Source organism: Myotis myotis, unplaced genomic scaffold (assembly GCF_014108235.1).
Source record: "Myotis myotis isolate mMyoMyo1 unplaced genomic scaffold, mMyoMyo1.p scaffold_m19_p_17, whole genome shotgun sequence".
Lineage (NCBI taxonomy): Eukaryota > Metazoa > Chordata > Mammalia > Chiroptera > Vespertilionidae > Myotis > Myotis myotis.
In genome coordinates this window covers 15,612,264-15,631,133 of record NW_023416321.1, presented here as the reverse complement: position 1 = coordinate 15,631,133, position 18,870 = coordinate 15,612,264, and the positions used below count along the sequence as shown (strand labels likewise).

At 57.5% G+C, this 18,870-nt stretch overlaps 1 protein-coding gene across 2 annotated transcripts; it reads right to left on the bottom strand.

Moving 5' to 3' along the window:
- Positions 1-176: 176 nt before the first annotated feature.
- On the bottom strand, positions 177-18,659 carry KCNH4 (potassium voltage-gated channel subfamily H member 4). 2 transcript variants are annotated; one of them, XM_036339776.1, is made up of 17 exons: positions 18,250-18,659; positions 16,165-16,398; positions 15,704-15,850; positions 15,451-15,578; positions 14,412-14,655; positions 13,912-14,069; positions 10,893-11,100; positions 9,602-9,796; positions 9,007-9,206; positions 6,716-6,965; positions 5,910-6,154; positions 5,227-5,283; positions 4,683-5,032; positions 4,308-4,414; positions 3,577-3,650; positions 1,764-2,125; positions 177-394 (listed from the first exon to the last, which is right to left on the bottom strand). In XM_036339776.1, exons 1-17 carry the CDS (start codon positions 18,323-18,325, stop codon positions 259-261), a joined length of 3,171 nt encoding a protein of 1,056 aa, XP_036195669.1. In that variant the 5' UTR covers positions 18,326-18,659; the 3' UTR covers positions 177-258. The 2 variants fall into 2 exon arrangements, with proteins under 2 accessions (XP_036195669.1, XP_036195667.1); XM_036339774.1 differs by having other exon boundaries at positions 4,308-4,409; positions 4,683-5,283.
- Between the last annotated feature and the right edge of the window lie 211 nt (positions 18,660-18,870).

The window sequence follows — 18,870 nt, the reverse complement described above, 5'->3', positions numbered from 1 at the left end:
TCATCCCTGAGGCCCCTGTGGCGTGAACATGGTACCAAGTGAATTGGTTGGCGCCTTTGCCCTTTCTAGACACAGCAACAGGACCCTGGGGTATGGTGGGGGAGTGACTGCAGTGTAGTTCCTCCAAAGCCCTGGGGCTCTCCAACCAGCCTCTAGAAACAGCCAGAGACAACAACTACAAAAATAAAGAATTTATTTCCTATCCCAAAGTGTTGAGTGGTAAAGGAGAACTGGAGACCAGGGTGAGGTTGTGAGAAGTCAGGGCTCCAAGGGAGACCATGTTGGTAAAGGGGAGAGCAGGCTTGGCTGAAGTCTGGAGGCAGCGGAGGGGCAGGAGTGCTGCTGGAACTGTTTCAAGTTGTTGGCAACAGAAGAGACCACCTTCAGTGACAGCCTGCAGAGAGAAACAGAGATGCTGACAGGCCCACACTCAGGAATAGGAATAGACATTGCTGAGCCCAAAAAGTACCTTTTGGGACACAGGATCCTGGAAACACACTCTAAGGCAGTGGTTCTCAACCTTCCTAATGCCGCGACCCTTTAATACAGTTCCTCATGTTGTGGCGACCCCCAACCATAAAATTATTTTCGTTGCTACTTCATAACTGTAATGTTGCTACTGTTATGTATCTGATATGCAGGATGTATTTTCATTGTTACAAATTGAATATAATTAAAGCATAGTGATTAATCACAAAAACAATATGTAATTATATATGTGTTTTCCGATGGTCTTAGGCAACCCCTGTGAAAGGGTCATTCGACCCCCAAAGGGGTCGCAACCCACAGGTTGAGAACCGCTGCTCTAAGGCAAGGACTGCAAACTCAAACCCCACAAAGACCAGATAAATAATTCAAATGAGGGAAGTTAGCAGAGTGTCAGGAGATGATGAAGGAATATGGAGGCTGTGGAGAAGTGAAGAGTAGAGTCCCCAACTAGAGAGGACAGTGGCCACCCAACACCAGCTGAGTGTTGCCAGGTGGAATATGGATTGCCAGATCTCCCAAAATTTTATAGAGAGGCTGGAATAGTTCGGTTCTTGTGTATACTCTCCTGATTTTTAATGTTGGCAATTCATTAATATTTTGAAAAACTGCTGAGAGCCAAAGAATATCTGGGGGTCATCCGCTTGTTTCCTGTGTGGGCTGTGAGCCCCTCCAGCTCGAGTTGATGGTAGGAGGCCTAAGAAGTCTTGGTTTGCTCAAATGCCAGCCAGGATCTGAAACTTAGCCCTCTTGAGGCAGCACTGCTCTCAAGGTTTCCGCCAGAGACCAGGGGCTGGGACGGGACACCTCACAATATCACTACGCTGTCTCCGCAGTGGACTCTGCAATCTATCCCTCTGGCACCAAGATTCTGCCTGCGGTGGCCTCTTCGTTTTCCAGGCTGGATCTGGGGCCCTTCCCCATCCCCGTCTGCTCCCCCATCTCTACCTGCCTCCAGGTCCTGGGGAGAAGGCAGGCCATCTCATCTGCCCAGCCTGATGGGCATCGTGCTCTGTCTCATGCCTGTTGGGTTCCACGGCCTTTGGTGACTCCCCTCCCAAAGGAGGAGCACAGGAGAAGGTTTGGAAAAGGAAAGAGGGTCGAAAGTGACCAGGCTTTATGGAAAAAGTCCTGAGAATCCAGAGCCAACCAGACCAGCTGGTGGCTGCTGACCCGAGGCAGGAGGCCCTGGGCTCAGCCCCTCCCTGACGGCAGGTGGCAATGCCCACCCCAGACAGGCCTGGGCCCAGGGCCAGGGTCAGTGGAACGTGTCTGACCTGGACCGGAAGCTGGGGGTTGGAAGTGAGGCCTCTGGCACCGGGGAGGGTCCCAGAGGGTCAGGCTCTGAGGGGTAGGGGGACAACACGTAGGGTCTGAGGTTGGGGTGGGCAGTCCCCATCTCTGCTGTCCCCACAGTGGCTGGGCAGTGGACCTCAGCGAGAGTCGTATCCTGGATGCTAGATGGTGTTCCCGACCGACAGGGAGAGATGCATGGAGGCCTCTGCTGGAGGCACGGAGGGTCTGAGGGCCAAGCGGAGACTGTCGGGTGGCCGGGGGCACCCAGCCTGGCCTGCAGCAGGCCCATCATGTGCCGGAGCTCCTGGCTGAGCTGAGATACTTCTTGGTTGAGGCAGGAGATCTGTTGAAAACACATCAAATTGTTTCCCAGGTGTCACCACAATCACTCCCCTCCTAGGTGCACCCCCCTCTACAGTTTACCAAGTTCTTTCATAACCACCCTCTGCTCAGGGTCACTGGGAGAAGAAGGCAGGGCGGGGGTTATTTTTGTCTAGATGTAAATATCCCAGCCCTTTTCCAAAAAGGATTGGGGACAGCAGCTATTGCCATCCTCCCAACACCCCACTTTTACAAGATGCAGAAAAATGTGCTCAGAGAGGTTACAGGGCTCTGAAGCGACAGATGTCGCCTGACTGTCAGGTGATCCCATCACAGGAGCGCAAGTGTTTTTCAAATTTCTGGGAGTACAGAATCAACGGAGAAACTTATAAAAGTGATTTCTGGGCCCTACCCCAGACATTCCAATTGGGGTGAGACCCAGGAGTCTGCACTTTACCATGTTTTCCAGGTGCCCATAGATAAGTGTGGAGCCTCTGGCCTAGAACTATGAGCAGAAGCAGGGCTGGCCCTCAATCTTGCCCAACAGGGGCTGGCCCCGCCCCCGGCCCTAGGCCCCGCCCCCGCCCAGGAGCTCCCCTGGGAAGCTCAATGTTTATCTGAAGGAGGGAAGGCAACTCCCCAGGGCTGGGCAGCTTCGCTGTGGCTACAATCCTGAGATCCCCCAGGAGGAGGAGAGGCACGGCCTCCGCATACAGCCTCTGGGCTCTTCCTGACCAGGATTCAGATATTGGGCTCCAGGTCCCCCGAGGCTGAAGGCCCCTTAGCCTCCCTGTCCTCTGCCCCCGTGTTTGCTTAGCTCTCATTTCCGGAGGGCTGGGCTGAGGGAAAGGCCTGGGGCATTGTGACTTGGTTGGGGCCATTCTGTGCAGGAGAGGATCCCCGAGGTGGTGCAGGGAGGAGCGGGCCTCTTTCCTGGCTGGACAACCTGAGCCAGGCGGGCAAGAGGGGCAGCACCGACCAATGAGGACTTAGGCTGTGCTGGGGACTGGGCCAGGCATGTGTGCGCTCATTGCATCCTCACAACCACAGGGGGAAGAACGCATTATTTCCCCCATTTTTAGGTGAGGAAATCAAAGTTCAGAGTGGCTGTGGGACTTGCCCGAGGTCTCCCAGCTAGTGTACATATATTTATGTTATTTTATTATTTATTGCAGAGAGGAAGAGAGAGGGAGAGAGAGAGAGAAACATTGATGAGAGAGAATCATTGATCGGCTGCTTTCTGCACGCCCCCTACTGGGGTCGAGCCCGAAACCCTGGCATGTGCCCTCGCCTGGAATCAAATCAGGGACCCTCCAGTCCACAGCCCAACGCTCTATCCACTGAGCCAAACCGGCTAGGGCTAGTGTGAATACTTAAACTCAGGACTCTGACTCCAAATCCTGACACGGTTTGTATGATATTCCCAAAATGATATTCTCCAAAGGTGGAGGCGAGGAACCAGCCCCAACCAACCTCCTGGTTCAGCCTGCAGACCTTTTCCTTCATCTCCTCAGCTTCAGTGGCCAGTTCCTGGCTGGGCCTGGTCCCTGCAGGCAGGACGGGGTAAAGGGAGGCAGTGAGTGCAGGGAGCATGAGTTACAGCTTGGGCTGGGCCCCCTCCAGTCGCTGGGAAGGCAGAGAGCAAGGGGAAAGGAAGCTCTGGGGTCAGGATGATGGGGAAACCAAACTCTTAGGCTGGTTTTGAGGCCCTATGACTTCCCCAGTACCCTCCCTCCCCCCCCCCCCCCCCCCCGCCGGTCGCCCCAGCTCTAGGCACGAATCTTCCTTTTGATATCTAAGCATAACATGCTCTTGTCATGCCTTTATGCCTTGCAACAACTGCCTTACTCCAACCCCTCAAACTCCTACCCACCCTTTAAGACCCAACTCAAGAGCCCCCTCCTCTAGGAGGGACAGTTAAGGGAGCTCTCCTTTCCTACCTCAGAGCCCTGCTCCTGTCTCGGTTGTGGTACTCGGCATGCTGTTCTGGAATCATTTATCTGAGAGTACAGGTGTGTCTCCCCCACTAGACTGGGAGTTCACTAGGAGTGTGGGCCAGGTCTGGTTTAATCTGTGTATTCCCAGCACAGCACCCAGCACATGGTAAGGCCCTTACTACATGTGGGATGGATAGATAAAGGGGTGAATGAATGAATGGCAGGTGAATGGGTGACTATGAGTGGAAGTCCACTGCTGGCCCTTACCTGTAGGGGAGGCCTGAGAGCGGGGCCTAGGGTGCTCAGGCCTCCTGCTGAACTGGAATGTAGGAGCCTCTGCTGTGCTGCCGGAGTCCTCAATGCCGTCCACTATGCTGGGACAGAGGCAGTGATCATCAATCCCATGGGGCGAGGGTGAGGGCCAGAGCAGAGCAGGCGGAGGGTGAGTGGGGGCAGCAGTGCCAGGGAGCTGGGGAGGAGCAATGGTCAAAAGGGTGGGATGGGGTTGCAAGCTGTGGTGGGTCAGGAAGGGCACAGGGGGTACATGGGGCAGAGACGGGGGGGAGCACTGGGGACAGAGCCCAGAGAAGGTTCTGGAAGCCAGCAGTGGTATGGGAATGGCAGGGGAGGCTGGTGTCTCACCGAGGACTGAGGTCCGTAGTTCCAAAGGTTCCCAGTGGGGGGATAAGAAGCTGGGGTGGCTTCCTGGCAGCAAAGCCCCTGGGGGGGCCATGAGAGGAGGGGCTGTGGCCTCGACCAGCCAGGGCAGGGGATGGGGATGGGGACAGGGAAGGGGAAGAGACAAGGGCTGAGAATGGAGGCAGCTCCTCGCCCAAAAGGCTGACCAGGGAGCCTGGGGGCCTTGCTGGGCTAAGGTTGGGCAGCAGGAGGGGCCGGCGGGGCCTGGGACCACCTCCGGGCTCTGACTCAGCCTTGGCCTCGGTGATGGATGGCAGGGTCTTGTCTGAGGAGCCACGGCTTTCGGAGCGGGGCTGTGGGCAGAGGGAGCAGCTGGTGTTGCAGGACAGTGAACAACAGGCCCCTTCATTAAGCAACAGTCTTCACTGGCAGATGATGCTCCCCATCCCCTCTCCCTTCTCCCTGCAGCAGAGGAGCCAAAGAAGGTGTCCCCATCCCCCACCTCTCCCCCATTCAACCTCAACTCCACCCAGGAAGGGCATGTTACCTGGGAGGGCCCAGGGGATCGAGGGGACCGGGGGGACCGGGAGAAGCGGCTGAGGCCCTGTGGGGACAGAGGGGGTCATCTTACTCACGCCTTCCCCCTCCATTAGTGCAACACCTCCTCACCTCACCCATCAGTGTTGTGGGGTTTGAGAATATGGAGCCTTTTTGTGGATCTGAGTCAGAGATACCTCCAACTCTGACTCAGAGAAATCCTGAGTGGAAAGTCAATGTGAAAAGCAGTAAAAGACAAAGGCCTAGGGTGTACCCTACAGACCTAAACCAAAATGGGCTCAGGAAACATTTGGTGAGTGAGGAAGCCCCAGGGGATGGTGCCCAGTCCAGAGAGGAACTTTGTGGATGAGGAACACGAGGGGGATTGTTTCCGACGTGGGGGTCCTTTGGGGATTCTGGAGGGAAGCTGAGGGTGGGCCAACAGGAGATGGGTTAGTACAGTTGGAAGTAAATGTGGTGAGAGATGGTCCATGGGGTTGGGTGATGGCCAATGGAGTAGGGTCAGTGGGATTGGAAGATGTTAAATATGGAAGGGGCAATGGCCAGGGGTGCCTGGGGATGAGTATGTTTTAAGGGTGGAAGACAATGCATGAGGCTCTCTCTAGGGCTGAGGGAGGTATGCTTGGAAGGAAGGAACCTCAGGGGAGATGGAAGTTGTAGGGGTCTACATACATTGGTGTCAGAGCCCTGGCGCAGGTTGAAGGTGAGGTCCCGGGGCAGACCAGCCCGGAAGGCAGCCCCATACTCAGGATAGAGCTTCAGGACCTCAGCCAGCCCTCGGCTGCTCAGCTGCTGCAGGCCACAGTAGGTCAGTGCCTTCACGTCAGCGCTGGTCTTCAGCACACAGCTCGGGCCTGCTCCTGACTCAGGCTCCTGTCCTGGCTCAATGGTATCTGCCCCAATCAGGTCCCCCTTCCCTGTGGGTAAGGGATGGGGACAGTGAGCCGTGGCCAGTCACTGGGGAGAGGGACCAAGAGGATATACCTAGTCAATGGGTTTGAGGGGTGGCCAGTGTGTTTGAAGGATGGCCGAAGGTGGGATTGGTGGAAATGATCAATGGAATTGGGAAAAGGTTAGTGGAGAATGACTGAAGTTGGGAGACAGTTAACGAGGGGTGTTAGTAAGGTTGGAGGAATGACCAATGGAATTGATCAGTGATCAATAAAGAATGGCCAGAGGGGTCAGTTAAAGGGTAAAGGTCAATGGAGTTGAAGGTCAATGATGAAGAATCAATTTATTTGGGGGACCAGTCACTGGGGAAGGGTTGATGGGTTGAGGGATGGCCAATGGGATTAGGGGAGAGTCTGAGGGGAACGGTCAAGAGGGGATGGTAGGAGGGTGAAGGGACCAAGAAAGAGTCCTCCTCAGCAGAATTCCAGATGTCCACTAAAAGCATCCCAGGCCCTAGATTCTTGGCCACTCACAAGGCCTCTGGGGAAGGTTCCAGGGTAGGTAGTAGGCGGTGGTGGTTTCCTCACCCAGGATGGCCAGCACCATGTTGTCACGGAGCACCTCAAGCGAGCCTGAGCAGACGTAGTAGTGCGCCTGCAGAGCGTCCCCCTGGCGCAGCAGGTACTCGCCCGGAGCACAGAATGAGGCCTTGATGTGCAGGGAGAGGGTCCGCAGGCAGCCCCTGCTGGCTGCTCCAAACAGCGGCAGCTGCAGGATCTCCCGGTTCAGGTGCAGAGCAATGTCAGCTCTCAGCTCATCCGGGAAGTCACGCAGCAACTGCATAAGGGGACAGGTCATTCGGGCCGTCCCCCTGCAGCTGCTGCTTGATGTCTGCAAACGTGCTGAGCTGTCTCCAAGGAGATAGCTCCAGCTTGGCCTGTGCTTCGAAGTTACCCATTTCTGACCTCAATTTTACTTGTGTGTGGACCTCCCAACCCAACTGCTGGGGCAGAGACTAGGTCTTCTCCCGTATGCCCACAGCCCTTGGTTACGCACTAAGTCGCTCACACACGCCCTGGTTTCTCAACACAAATGCAAACTCTGCTTTTGAATCGCTGTGGATCTTGAGCAGTCCATGTCCTCTCTCTGGGCCATCTGTAAATTGCTGGGTTACACTAGATCTTGAATATTATCAATGGCCTCCCAGACCTAAACTTAATAGTCACAGTGCCACCCGCATATAATGGAGGCCTTCAACCACTGTGGCTTGTTGATCTCTTTCTTGTTCCCACTGTCTCCCCAGCCGCCTCTCCCTGCATCATAGCAACCAGCTCCATGGCTCCCCCACTCCCTGTAAGCCAGTGGTTCTCAACCTTCCTAATGCCGCGACCCTTTAATACAGTTCCTCATGTTGTGGCGACCCCCAACCATAAAATTATTTTCGTTGCTACTTCATAACTATACTGTTGCTACTGTTATGAATTGTCATGTAAATATCTGATAGGCAGGATGTATTTTCATTGTTACAAACTGAACATAATTAAAGCATTGTAATTAATCACAAAAACAATATGTAATTATACATGTGTTTTCCGATGGTCTTAGGCGACTCCTGTGAAAGGGTCCTTCAACTCCCAAAGGGGTTGCGACCCACAGGTTGAGAACCGCTGCTGTAAGCCCAGAGCCCTACGTCTGGGTCCAGACCTATATTTTCAACTACCTACGGGGCAGACTCCACCGGGACCTCCCACAGGCACCACACTCTCATCATGGCCCCACACTGGGCTCTCATTTTTACCCCCAAGTACAATCTTCTCCCTGTAACACCCCCACCGCACCCCTTGCCAGAAACCCGGGAATCACTCTGAGCTCCTCTTCTGCAACCAGGACCACCAAGTCCCATGGTGCCTGTGCTTAGAAATCTCTCCTAGATCCCCAGGCCACTCCCCAACCTCAGCATTTTGCAGGATAACATCTGAAGTCAAGGGCATCTATGACCTGGGCCTGCCCACCCTGGCTCTCACACTCCTCTCCCTCTCCACCCGCCACGGTGCCCACACTCCCGTTCCTGAAGGCTCACTGAACTACCTTCAGTTTCCTGAACTCACGCTGCTCTTTTGTGTCAACATTTCTGGACCTGCGCTCCTCTCGCTCTTCCTGTCTGGAACGGCCTTCTGGTAGCAGGCCGATTTCCTTCTTGTCCCTCACGGCGCCACCTGCCCGTACTCCTCTAGGCCCAGACGCAACACAATGGGGATCCCAAGTGGCAGGTGCACCCCTGCAGCAGAGTCCCATTCACTGTGTAATTTATTTACCTGTTTGCCTCCCTTACCAGGCCGGGGTCTCCCTGAGGGAAAAGCTGTGATCAGCTCGGAGCTCCCTGTGTTCAGCACAGAGGCTGGCCCACAGCGGGTGCTCGGGAATTGTTGGCCGAAGGGAGCGTGGCATTAGCTAAGGCCTGAGCTCCCTTTCATGTCCCAAATTCTAGTGCAGGGGAAAAGGGCTGTGGATTTCAGTGGGCACATGCCCTTGTGAATAACACCTCGCCTCCCTGTAGCGGCTACAGGGTTCTCAACCTTCTGGCCCTTTAAATACAGTTCCTCATGTTGTGGCCCAACCATAACATTATTTTCGTTGCTACTTCATAACTGTAATGTTGCTACTGTTATGAATCGCCATGTAAATATCTGATATGGAGGATGGTCTTAGGCGACCCCTGTGAAAGGGTCGTTTGACCACCAAAGGGGTCGCGACCCACAGGTTGAGAACCGCTGCGTAGCCCATCTGCCTCCATTCCAAACCCGGAGAGGCTGTGCGCTCTTCCCCATCGGACGGCCATGCAGCCATGCGGCAAAGACCCGGAGCCCCGGCACGCTACCTGGTTGGCGTCGATGCCGCTGTTGACAGCCCACGTGGTCTGGAAGTACTCGAGCATGCGCTGCTTGAGCGGCCGCGGCAGGCGGTGCAGGCGGATGAAGTCCTGGAGGTCCTTCATGCGGCTGTGGTAGAGCGAGCGGCGCGAGTACATGCGCTGGATGATGGCCGTCACGTTCCCGAACACCACGGCGTGCATCAGCGCTGCAGCATTGGCGGCGGGCGGCAGGTTAGGGTGGCCGTCCGTTCCCAAACCCACCCTGCCCTGGACAGGCCTCTGGGCTCCCGGGAAGGGCAGGAGGGCCAGTGGGCTCCTACGTGCCCACCTGATGGCAGGGGCTGGCTTGGGAGGGGACTAGAGAGTGGTTCTGAGAGGGGTCAGACCTGATGCTCCTCTCATCCCCCGCCCCCCCCCAATTAGGTCATGAACTTGAGTTTCCCGTTCCCTGAACAAGACACCATGCCTGTTTGTGGAGCCCCCCAGGGCCGGTATGCAGCAGGCCAGGGGAAACGTCTATGCATGAATGCAGGCCTGTCTGGAGGGCGTTCTTGGGCCCGATCTCCCTATCTGCACGCGTGGCTGGGCGGGCCGGCCTCACCGCCTATGAGCATAGTGCAGATGGAGAAGATCTTCTCCACGTCAGTGTTGGCGCACACGTTGCCGAAGCCCACGCTGGTGAGGCTGCTGAGCGTGAAGTAAAGCGCGGCAATGTAGGCGCTGCGCCGCGTCGGGCCGCCCGCCGAGCTGTTGACATAGGGCACCTCCAGCCGCTTGCCCAGCTCATGCAACCAGCCTGAGGGTGGAACGATGCAGGTGGTGGAGAACCGGGTTTCCCCGAGCTGCCTGCACTCGGCTTCAGTCAAGTATTTACAGCGGGGAGGGGAGGTTTGCATGGGCAGCCTTGGCCTGAGCCTGGTTACAGTTGCAGCTCAAGGCTACCAACTCTCCATACTGCTGACTGCTCAGGGGCCTCGGCCACACTCGAATCGTTTACTGAGTGCCTCCTGTGCACAGGGGGCTGGGACTTGACCCAGCCAGACATTCTCCCTGCCCTGGTGGGAATGACGGTCTGGAGGGGAAAGAGACACCAAATAAATCATTGCAGGTGGGAGGTGAGCTACTAAAAGGGAACTAGAAGAAGAAAGGTGGGGGGTGGGGGTGGGGGAGAATGGGAGATCATCTGTAATACTATCAACAATAAAAATATTTAAAATTAAAAATTGAATAAAAGGGAACTATAGGGTATCTTAGGAGTCATACTGGGTTAGGGAAAGCCAATACAATGGGTGGTAGGGAGTATGGTCCCTGAAAAGCTCCCTTAGGACAGAGCATTTTAGCTGAGATTGCAAGGAACAGACAGGCCACCTAGGTGAAGGGAGGGAAGACAGAAGGAAAAGGATTCCGGAGAGGAAAACGTGGTCAAGGCCCCGAGTGAGAGAGCAGTACAGCGCGGGTGCTGGAGGAGGCCAGTGCGGCTGCGGCACAGGGGGGCGGGGGGGTAAAGAGGAGCCAGGTAGGGACAGAGAGGGCGTGCACTGCATGTGGACTTGATTTTGGTGGCAGCAGGGAGCCACCAGAAGGAGCCAGGGAGGAGTACTGCTCCCTCTGCCCCAAACACCCTCCTACTACTGGAGAGTGTCCCGTACTGTTTTTTGATCGCCTATCACCCGTCTTGCTCCCCTGCTAGGCTGTGAGGTCCCCCCAAGGCAAAGCCCTTGTCTGCAAATCAGCGCTCCCACGCTTGATCCAGAAGGAGCTCAATGCATGTTGGTTGGGTGAATAGAGAAATGAATGTGGGTGGCGGTACAGGTGAAGGCGTCCGCGTGGGTGCCAGAGTGCACAGGGCAGGTGGATGGGTGGTCAGTGAAAGTCCGGGGCCAGGGGCTCACCGATGTCCCAGAGCAGTGGGTCGTTGGCCTCCATCTCCCGGCGCCCGATGACATACCAGACACAGGCCATCCAGTGGGCAAGGAGCGCAAAGGCGGACATGAGCAGCGTGAGCACCACGGCGCTGCACTGCGAGTACCGCTCCACCTTCTGCAGCAGCCGCAGCAGCCGCAGCAGCCGCACTGTCTTCAGCAGGTGCACCAGCGATGTCTGCAGGAGTGTGTGGGGAGGCTGTCAGAGCCTCCTCAGAGCCTCCTCGCCTCCCCCCCAACCGTGTCCCACCCCCAGATGCCCTGGGGCCAGGGGAAGCTGCAGCAGGAAGAACACCTCTTCTCTCTTGGGAGGCTGACCAGGAACTGCAGGGGACGGAGAATAATACTAAAACTGATAATGGCCAACACTTGGTAAGTACTTACTATGTGTCAGGACTGGGCTAAGTACTTGTAATCCTCATTTTAAAAGTTATGCTTTCAGTCCAATTATCATCATTGTTCCCAATTTGCAGATAAATAAACGAAGGCTCAGAGAGGTTAGTGACTTGCTCAAGGTCACAGACCAAGGAAATGATAGAGCTGGGACTCAGATCTGGGCTCACACCAGAGTCCATTTTGGGTCATGCTGCCCCTTAGCACTGTGGGCTGGGGAGGAGGAAGTCCTGGCCAAAGGCAGGGGGGTAGGCAGAATGACCTCTGGCCCCTACAAAAGCCCCTCGTGTCCTAGCACACTTAGCTGTGGACAAGAGTGGTTGCTAGTGACGACAGCAGTTGTGGTGGGAGTCACCCTCGAGACAGAGAGAGGCATGGTAGGGTGGGAGCGGGCTAGGATTGGGAAAGGTTTAGGTTTAGGGCCCTTTCCTCTTGTGGGTCGGCTGCCAATGAAATGTTGATGGAAGAAGATCAGGGACTGAGGGAGCCTGGGCTTCGAGATTTCAACCCTTGTGGGGCTTGGTGGGGGTTTGTGGAGCCAGTGGCCCCTAGGAAGGCTCCTGTAAATGTTGGCTAATATTACCACCACCACAGTTTCCATTTGGTTATTAATGCCTCAGCGAGCTCTCCCAACCTTGGAGAGGAGGAGCAGGTGGAGGCTCATCTTCTCACCACTAGGGCGGGGCTCTGGGACAGGGCGTGGGTACCCTGGTCTGACGGCCCTCACTGTCCTTTCAGGGGCCTCCAGCAGCATCCCTGTAGCCCTGGCCCTACATGGCTCCTGAACAACCTCACCCATTCTCTCTCATGTTAGCTGATGGAGGTGGCCCTGAGCCCCCCATACGGACCCTCTCCAAGGCTTAATTAACGCCTGCCCTCACCTCCCAGAGCTCCTGACTTTAGTCCTTCAGGACTTCCCCCAGTCCCTGTCCCTGGGCCCCGCTCCCTTGGGACCCTCCTCTCCCTCTCCTTGGACCAGTTGTCCCAGGCCTGGCTCCTTCCATTCCACTGCTCTGCTGGTGCCTCCTCATCCTCTCTCTTTGCCGTGTCCTCCTCCAGTCCCAGCACTGCTCCTCACCTCCCTGTATGCCAGACCATCCACTCGGGTACCCTGGTTTCCTGGGAAGCAGGGTGCTATGTTGGAAAGAACACTAGACTAGGAGTCTGGAGACCTGGTTCCAATCTCCTGCCTGTTACTGCTAGCTGTGTGACCTTCAGCAAGCCACTCACCCTCTCTGAGCCTCTGTGCCCACCTCTGAAAAAGAGGGATAAGAGAACCTGCCCTGAAGGACTATTGGGAGGTTCCTATGTGATGATGATATGTGAAAGAACTTAGGAAACTGTCAAGTGCTCCTAAAGCTACCACAGGATGGGGCACGGCCTGGGAGGAGGGACAAGGGGCTCTCTGTAGCTCTCTCTTTCCTCAGCGACAGCTGTCTGCCCAGCTGGCACAGTCTGTACAGGGGATGGGAAGGGGTGGGGAGCTCTTCCTGGAATGGCCCGAGCCTCAGGGCAGACACGCACATGCACGTGTGTGGGAGCGTGCATACCCGTGCACACAGCCGGGAGAAGAGGCCCACAGCTTGTTGGCAGCTAGTTAAATTCGGCTGCATGTAGGTGGTTTCCCACTATAGCGAAGTGTGGCAGAGAGAGGAGCACACAGGGAAACCGCTTTCCACTTCCCCACCCTGAACCAAGGGGTCTGGGGACAGAGGGGGGGGACTCCCTCCCCCTGGACCTACTATCTACTGGCTGGGTGCAGAACTGACCACTCAAGGGCATTCCACGCAGCCCCTAGGGAGCTGGGAGGACACTGGTCTTAGCTCTCTGCCTCCAAACTCGCCCCACAACCTCTCCCTCCTTGTCTGGGCTTGCTATGACCCCCCCTCCCCCACTCACCCCCTCCAAATGCTCTCTCTCTTCATCTCCTGCCAGCAAACCCTACCCTTTATCTCTCCCTCAACTTCCTCAGGAACCCTTCCCAGGCCACCCTGGCCTCTGCCCAGCTGGGCTGCTTTGACCTCCCCAGCACTGGCTAGATCTTAGATCCTTTTTACCCGAGTCCATGTCCCAGTCTGGAGCTCCGAGGTCAGCTAGCTCCGTGCCAGCCTCCATGCACAGTACCGGGGCCCCGTGTTCCACCTCATCCCCCTCTGCTGTTCCTGCTGGCCCCTCCGGAGTCCGGCCCCATCACCAGCCTGGCTGTTGGAGGCTGAATCCTTGTCCCTTTTCCCCAGTGACCGTGCCCCACACAGCGCTTTACAGACAGCTAAATGCTCATCAGTTGTTTGTTCAATAAAGATGAGGAAAGTACCACTCATTTGGTATCAGGCCAACGCTGCCTTGGTAGCTCGACGTAGCTTTTCATTTGTCTCAGCTTCCCTCCGAGATTGTGAGCTGAGCTCCCCAAGCGCCCAGACCCTCTCAGGTCCTTCTCAGCTCCTAGCACAGGGCTCTGCCCCTAGCGGATGCCTGACCAAGAGTCACAGATAGGCTGATGGGAAGGACTGGGTCTGAGTTTGGAGTCAGTCCCTTAGTGGGAGATGCTGGGCTGAAGCTGGGAGGTTAGCTGCTTGGTGGGACGGGGGTCACTCACCACGGTGATGTTGAAGATGTAAAGCAGGTCAAAAGGCAGAGCAGCAATAAGGTCGACAAAGAACCAGGTGGCCAGGTAGTGGAGACCAATGGAACGAGGAGCAGAGACCACCTGGCCGGACTGGGACACATAGGTGGTGCGGAAGTTCAGAATGATATCTGGGGGTGCAAGAGGCTGTTACGAGGGTGTCTTCGTCTAGAAACTCAGGCCAAAGGGCCAAGAAACTGGCTAGGCTGGGAACAAGCCTTAGAGACCCAGGATGGAGTTAGGGTTAGAAATGGGGAGACAGATTGGGCTTTTAGCTGATCTTCAGGGAGGAAAGGTCTAGAGGCAGAAGGCTGCAGGGGTCAGGAGTCAGGGCCCATGGACCATTAGGACCTCAAGACCCAGAAATGGATGGGCTCTGAGTGACTGGGTTCTGCAGCCCAGGACAGAGCGAGGCCAGGATGAGTGGGTCCCTCCAGCCCACCCGCCAGGGTGTGTGGGGCAGAGGGTCTAACCCAGGATGAAGAGCATCTCCACGGCGATGTCACTGACAAGGGTGTGTCGGGACGTGATGGGGGTGTCATCATCGCCCAAGAAGCAGACATTGTAGGGGACGGTGACCGCAACGTAGAAGGTGGCGAGGAGGATGAGGCCATCCCATACAGCCTTGGGGACGCTGTAGTGGAGGAGGAGGCAGCGGGACCCCCCCACGGAGGCCACCTTGTACTCGGGCACTGATGGCTTTGGCTCAAACACGTTCTAAGGGGAGAGGGGTGGTGGTTGGGGACACTTGGGGGAAAGAGGAGCCAAGGCGGGGGGAGGGAGAGGCAGGGGCTGGGGAGAAGAGGGAGTGGACACTGCGAACACAACCACGAAGAGACAGAGGGTGCAGGAGAGGGGCTCAGGGTGGCACCGGACCCTTCCGTGGCCAAGCTACTGCTCAGGGCCCCTTGTGAATCCATCATGTTTTGTGGGGAGTTTAAGGTGTGACCTTCACCCTGCTGAAGGATATGATGACAAATCAGGCACAAGCCCTACCTTGAGGGGTCACTAGCTTCTCCCTCAGGTTCCTCTTGGGTGCTGGGGGGCCAGCGGGAGATCGGTATATCCAGGACTGAGGGGAGACTGGCACAACACCCCACTCCTTATAGATCTTAGAGACTACACAGAGGGTTGGAGACCCGATCCGTGGCTTCATCGGGGTCCTAGATGAAGGCTAGGTGGGAGGCCCTCAGTGGGGGCTTTCTCCCTCGGACCACAGCTTGTGAGCCCCCCATAGGTAACTTTATCAGCCAGAGTTGGGGATATAATTGCTGCTAGAGCCTAGCCTTGTGACAACTTCTGAGCGGAGTAATCTCAGTCACAAGGAAGCAAGGACGGTGGGGATGGAAGGAGGAGGGGAGGGGGCATGAGTTAGAGCGGAGTTGGACGTGAGAAATGGGCAGAGAGAGGAACAAGTCACTGGAGGGAGACCAGCCAGACAGGGAAACAGGGAGGCAGTCTCAGGGCCTCGGCGTCACGGCCGGGAGGTGTTGCAGTGGAGACAGGACTCACATGATTGGTTTTCATGCTTCCCTGGCCCCGGCGGCCAAAGTGGCCAGTCAGTCTGCGCAGGACAGTCCGGTTCTGTCTCCTGGCGAATCGCAGTCTTGAGCTGGCTCCCCTCCTGCCAAGGGAGTTTTCTATTGGAAAGAAAGGTATGGCGATAAATGGGGGCTCATCCCACGAGGCTGGGGAGGGAGAGGTCTGTGTGACCTTGGGCAAGGACCTCTGACCATTCGCGCCTTCTCCCCAGACCTGCGGTTACCATGATTGCTGTCCCCGTGGCTTCCAGAGGGGCCGGGTCCTGGGCCTCCACTCTGAGTGATGTCCTTGAAGGAAAAGAGGAAAAGCACAACCTCCCCCATCCCATTCTTGATGGGCATCACGTCCAGGAGGCACCGAAAGGCTGAGCCTGTAGGTGTGGAAAGATGGAGGGAGAAGGTGAGCAGCCGTGGCATCCCTGACCCCCTGGTTCCTGGGCATAGTCAAAGGGTTTGGTAAAAGTTTGGAGCTGGAAAAGTCCAACGCTGACTCCTTCACCTTCCAGATGGGAGAACCAAGGCCGGAAAGGGTCAGGGATGCACTCAGCGTTACCCAGCTTGTGGCAGTGTCGGGGGGGGGGGGGGCGCGGGGCAGGGGCCAGCACCCAAGCTTTCATTGTGCCAAGTGGACTCTGGGTAAAACCTGGGGTCTGGGCAGGGCTGCAGGCCAGGCCAGGCCCCTCACCATCCTTCCGGTAGAAGCACATTTCAGTCCGGTGCTCCTGACGGCCCTCCAGGGCCTTGTGGAGCCTCTGTAGGGCTGGCTCACTGGTCTCGGGACCGTAGAGGAAGCGGCAGCTGCCGGTTTTCTGCATGACCTCGGTGCGGCCGTAACCTGTGAGCTCACAAAAGCCGTCAGAGCAGTAGACGATGGGAAAGCCCCGTGGGCCCTGTGCGTTGGCCAGGAGGAAGTTACTGTCTGTGGGAAGAAGAGGTCAAGATCAGGCCCAGGGCAGGAGGGGAGCTCAGCTTCCAGGTGGGCAGGACCTCCCCCAAGCTGTTGTCAGGGGTCCCAGAGCCAGACGCTTCCCAGGCTCCCATGCGATTCCTGGGTCCTGCTTTGGGATAATCTGAAATAAGAGTAAGAAGAGATAGAGGACAAGGACAAGGACTTACGGGCGACCTGGGACTTGGACAGGAACTACTAGGGGATTGGAGAAGGAACCCCAAGAGTTCATGCCGTTCATCCCCTGCCTTCAAGCGAGTACGCTGTCACTGTGGGAGGCAGTATGGCGTGGTGAGCTAGGGAATGGGCTCCACCACCCTGCCTCTGCTGACGGCTGATTGCGGAACCTGGGCACGTTAATGAACTCCTCTGTGTCTCAGCTTCCTCGCCTGCAAGGTGGAGGCTAATACCGTATATCTCCCTCACATGGTTGTTGTGAGAGTTACGGGCGTTACCTGGGGAAAACCTTTGGGGACAGTCTGTGCCACAGTGTCCACTCCTCCACATGTGCACAGTGGTCAAAGCACAGCCCTAGCCACTACCCTGTCATCCCATTGGAGAGGGGAGAGGACAGGGATTCTGGTGCTATGACACCCATTTTATTGACGGGAAACTAGAAGGCAGAGATTACCGACACTCACAAATCTCCTTCGTGGGAGGAGGGAGAGTCACGACTAGCGTCCTGACTTCCAAGAAAGGTCCTCTTTTTAGCACCCCTTTATCTAATTCCGGGCCTGTCCCCAGTGTCAAAGTCTGACAGGATTGGGCAATGAAGTTGGGGCTCCAGCAACCCCAGCTGCAGGACCTGAGCTGGCTCCCTCCAGTTCCAATGGATAGGAGGCCACAGAGGGGCTCTATGGGCCATCCAGGGACAGAGTCCCAGCGAGGGAAGGGGCCTGAGACACAACCAGTCCCGGGGCGCTACGAAGGGTGTGTGCCTGGGCATGGGGTGGCTGATGGGGACACTGAGGGTGCTGGGCCCTGGGCAGCAGCCTCCTTCCATCCCAGAGCTCGTTGCTCCGGTGATGGGCGCTATGGAAACAGGGGAGGCGTGTGTGGAGGAAGAGTGGGGAAGCGGGGAGCCCCACTCCCCCGCCCCAGATCAGTTTCCGCCCTTGGGTACCGCTCCCCATATCTTCCAGACGTAGCAAAGGTGCCCAGAGGGGCAGGCAGAGATCTCTAGGTTGCAAAGTAGGAAAAGGGAAAGGCGGGAGAAGGGGCGGGGAAGGAGGAGTGTGGCTGTCCAAGGTCCTGAACCTGGGAACCGAGCTGGGGTGGGCGAGCGGGGAGTTCCCTTCCTCACCCGGACCACCCCCCTCCTCCTGCCTCACCTCCCTCGAACACAGACGCGCCACGATTTTGGGGTGCGTGACCTTAATCTAAAAACTAGGTCCTGCCGAAGTCTGATCTGCTCTCCCTCCCTCTCTTATTCCGGGGGGAAGGGGATGCTGGAATGTCTGGGTGCGACTCCCGAGCGCCTGGCCGCTTTCCGACCTCCGCGTCTCGGATACCGCCAACCGCGCCCCCAGCCAGCAGAGCCCTGCCCGGGAACGGGCCGCTCTCAAGGCCTCGCCTCCGTTTTGCACACGAAGAGCCTTTCGTGCTTGCAGTCACACCCCTTACCTTGGCTCCCCGCGCTCTTGGCCCTCTCCCTGCCTCCCCTCGCGGGGCACTCTGCTGTTCCTTTTCCGCGGCTTCGGGAGCTCCGACCTAGACCCTCCACCCCACTCCCCCTTCCCGCCTCGGGTCTAGAAGACCAAGCCGGCCCCCACGGAGTCTTGGCCCCCAGCAGGAGCCCCCATCCCCAGCCTCGGCCCCACTCACGCGTGCCGTCGAAGCGGGTGGCGATAGTGTCCAGGAAGGTGTTTTGCGGGGCCAGCAACCCCTTCATGACCGGCATGGCTCGGGGCGCGAGTTGGAGGCGCGGCGCCGAGGGCGGTCAGCTCGGCCGGGCCCCAGGGGGCGCGCTGCCGGCGGGGCCGGGGCACCCCATGCGCTGGCCTGCCTCCTACCCTCCCTCTCACCGCCGCCGCCTCTGCTCCAAACCCCTCGGCTTTCGGCTCGGCGGGGCGCCGCCGAGCCGGCTCTTTTCCCCACGGGCCAGGTTCTTTCCCCCGGGCTCGGCCGCGTCCGCCACGTGGCCCCGCACGGGGAGGGGCCACCAGTGACACCCGCACCTCTCCCCGCGGCCCTCCGGGAGGGGAGCGGCCCACGCGAGTCTCTCTCGGAGAGAATTCGAGACACGCCTCCAGGGAGCAGAGGCTCGAAGAGGCGGCTCGGAGCCGGAGTGTCAGACACGCCTCCTCCCGGTGGCCACGCCCGCGCGCGTGGAGCCCTGGCGCGCCTCGCGGCTCCGCCCCACGGGTTTCCCCAGGCGCCGCCCCAGCCGGGAACGGCATCTGGCTCGCAGTGCTGCCTGCTGGAGCCGGGCTGCTTTGCAGCGCT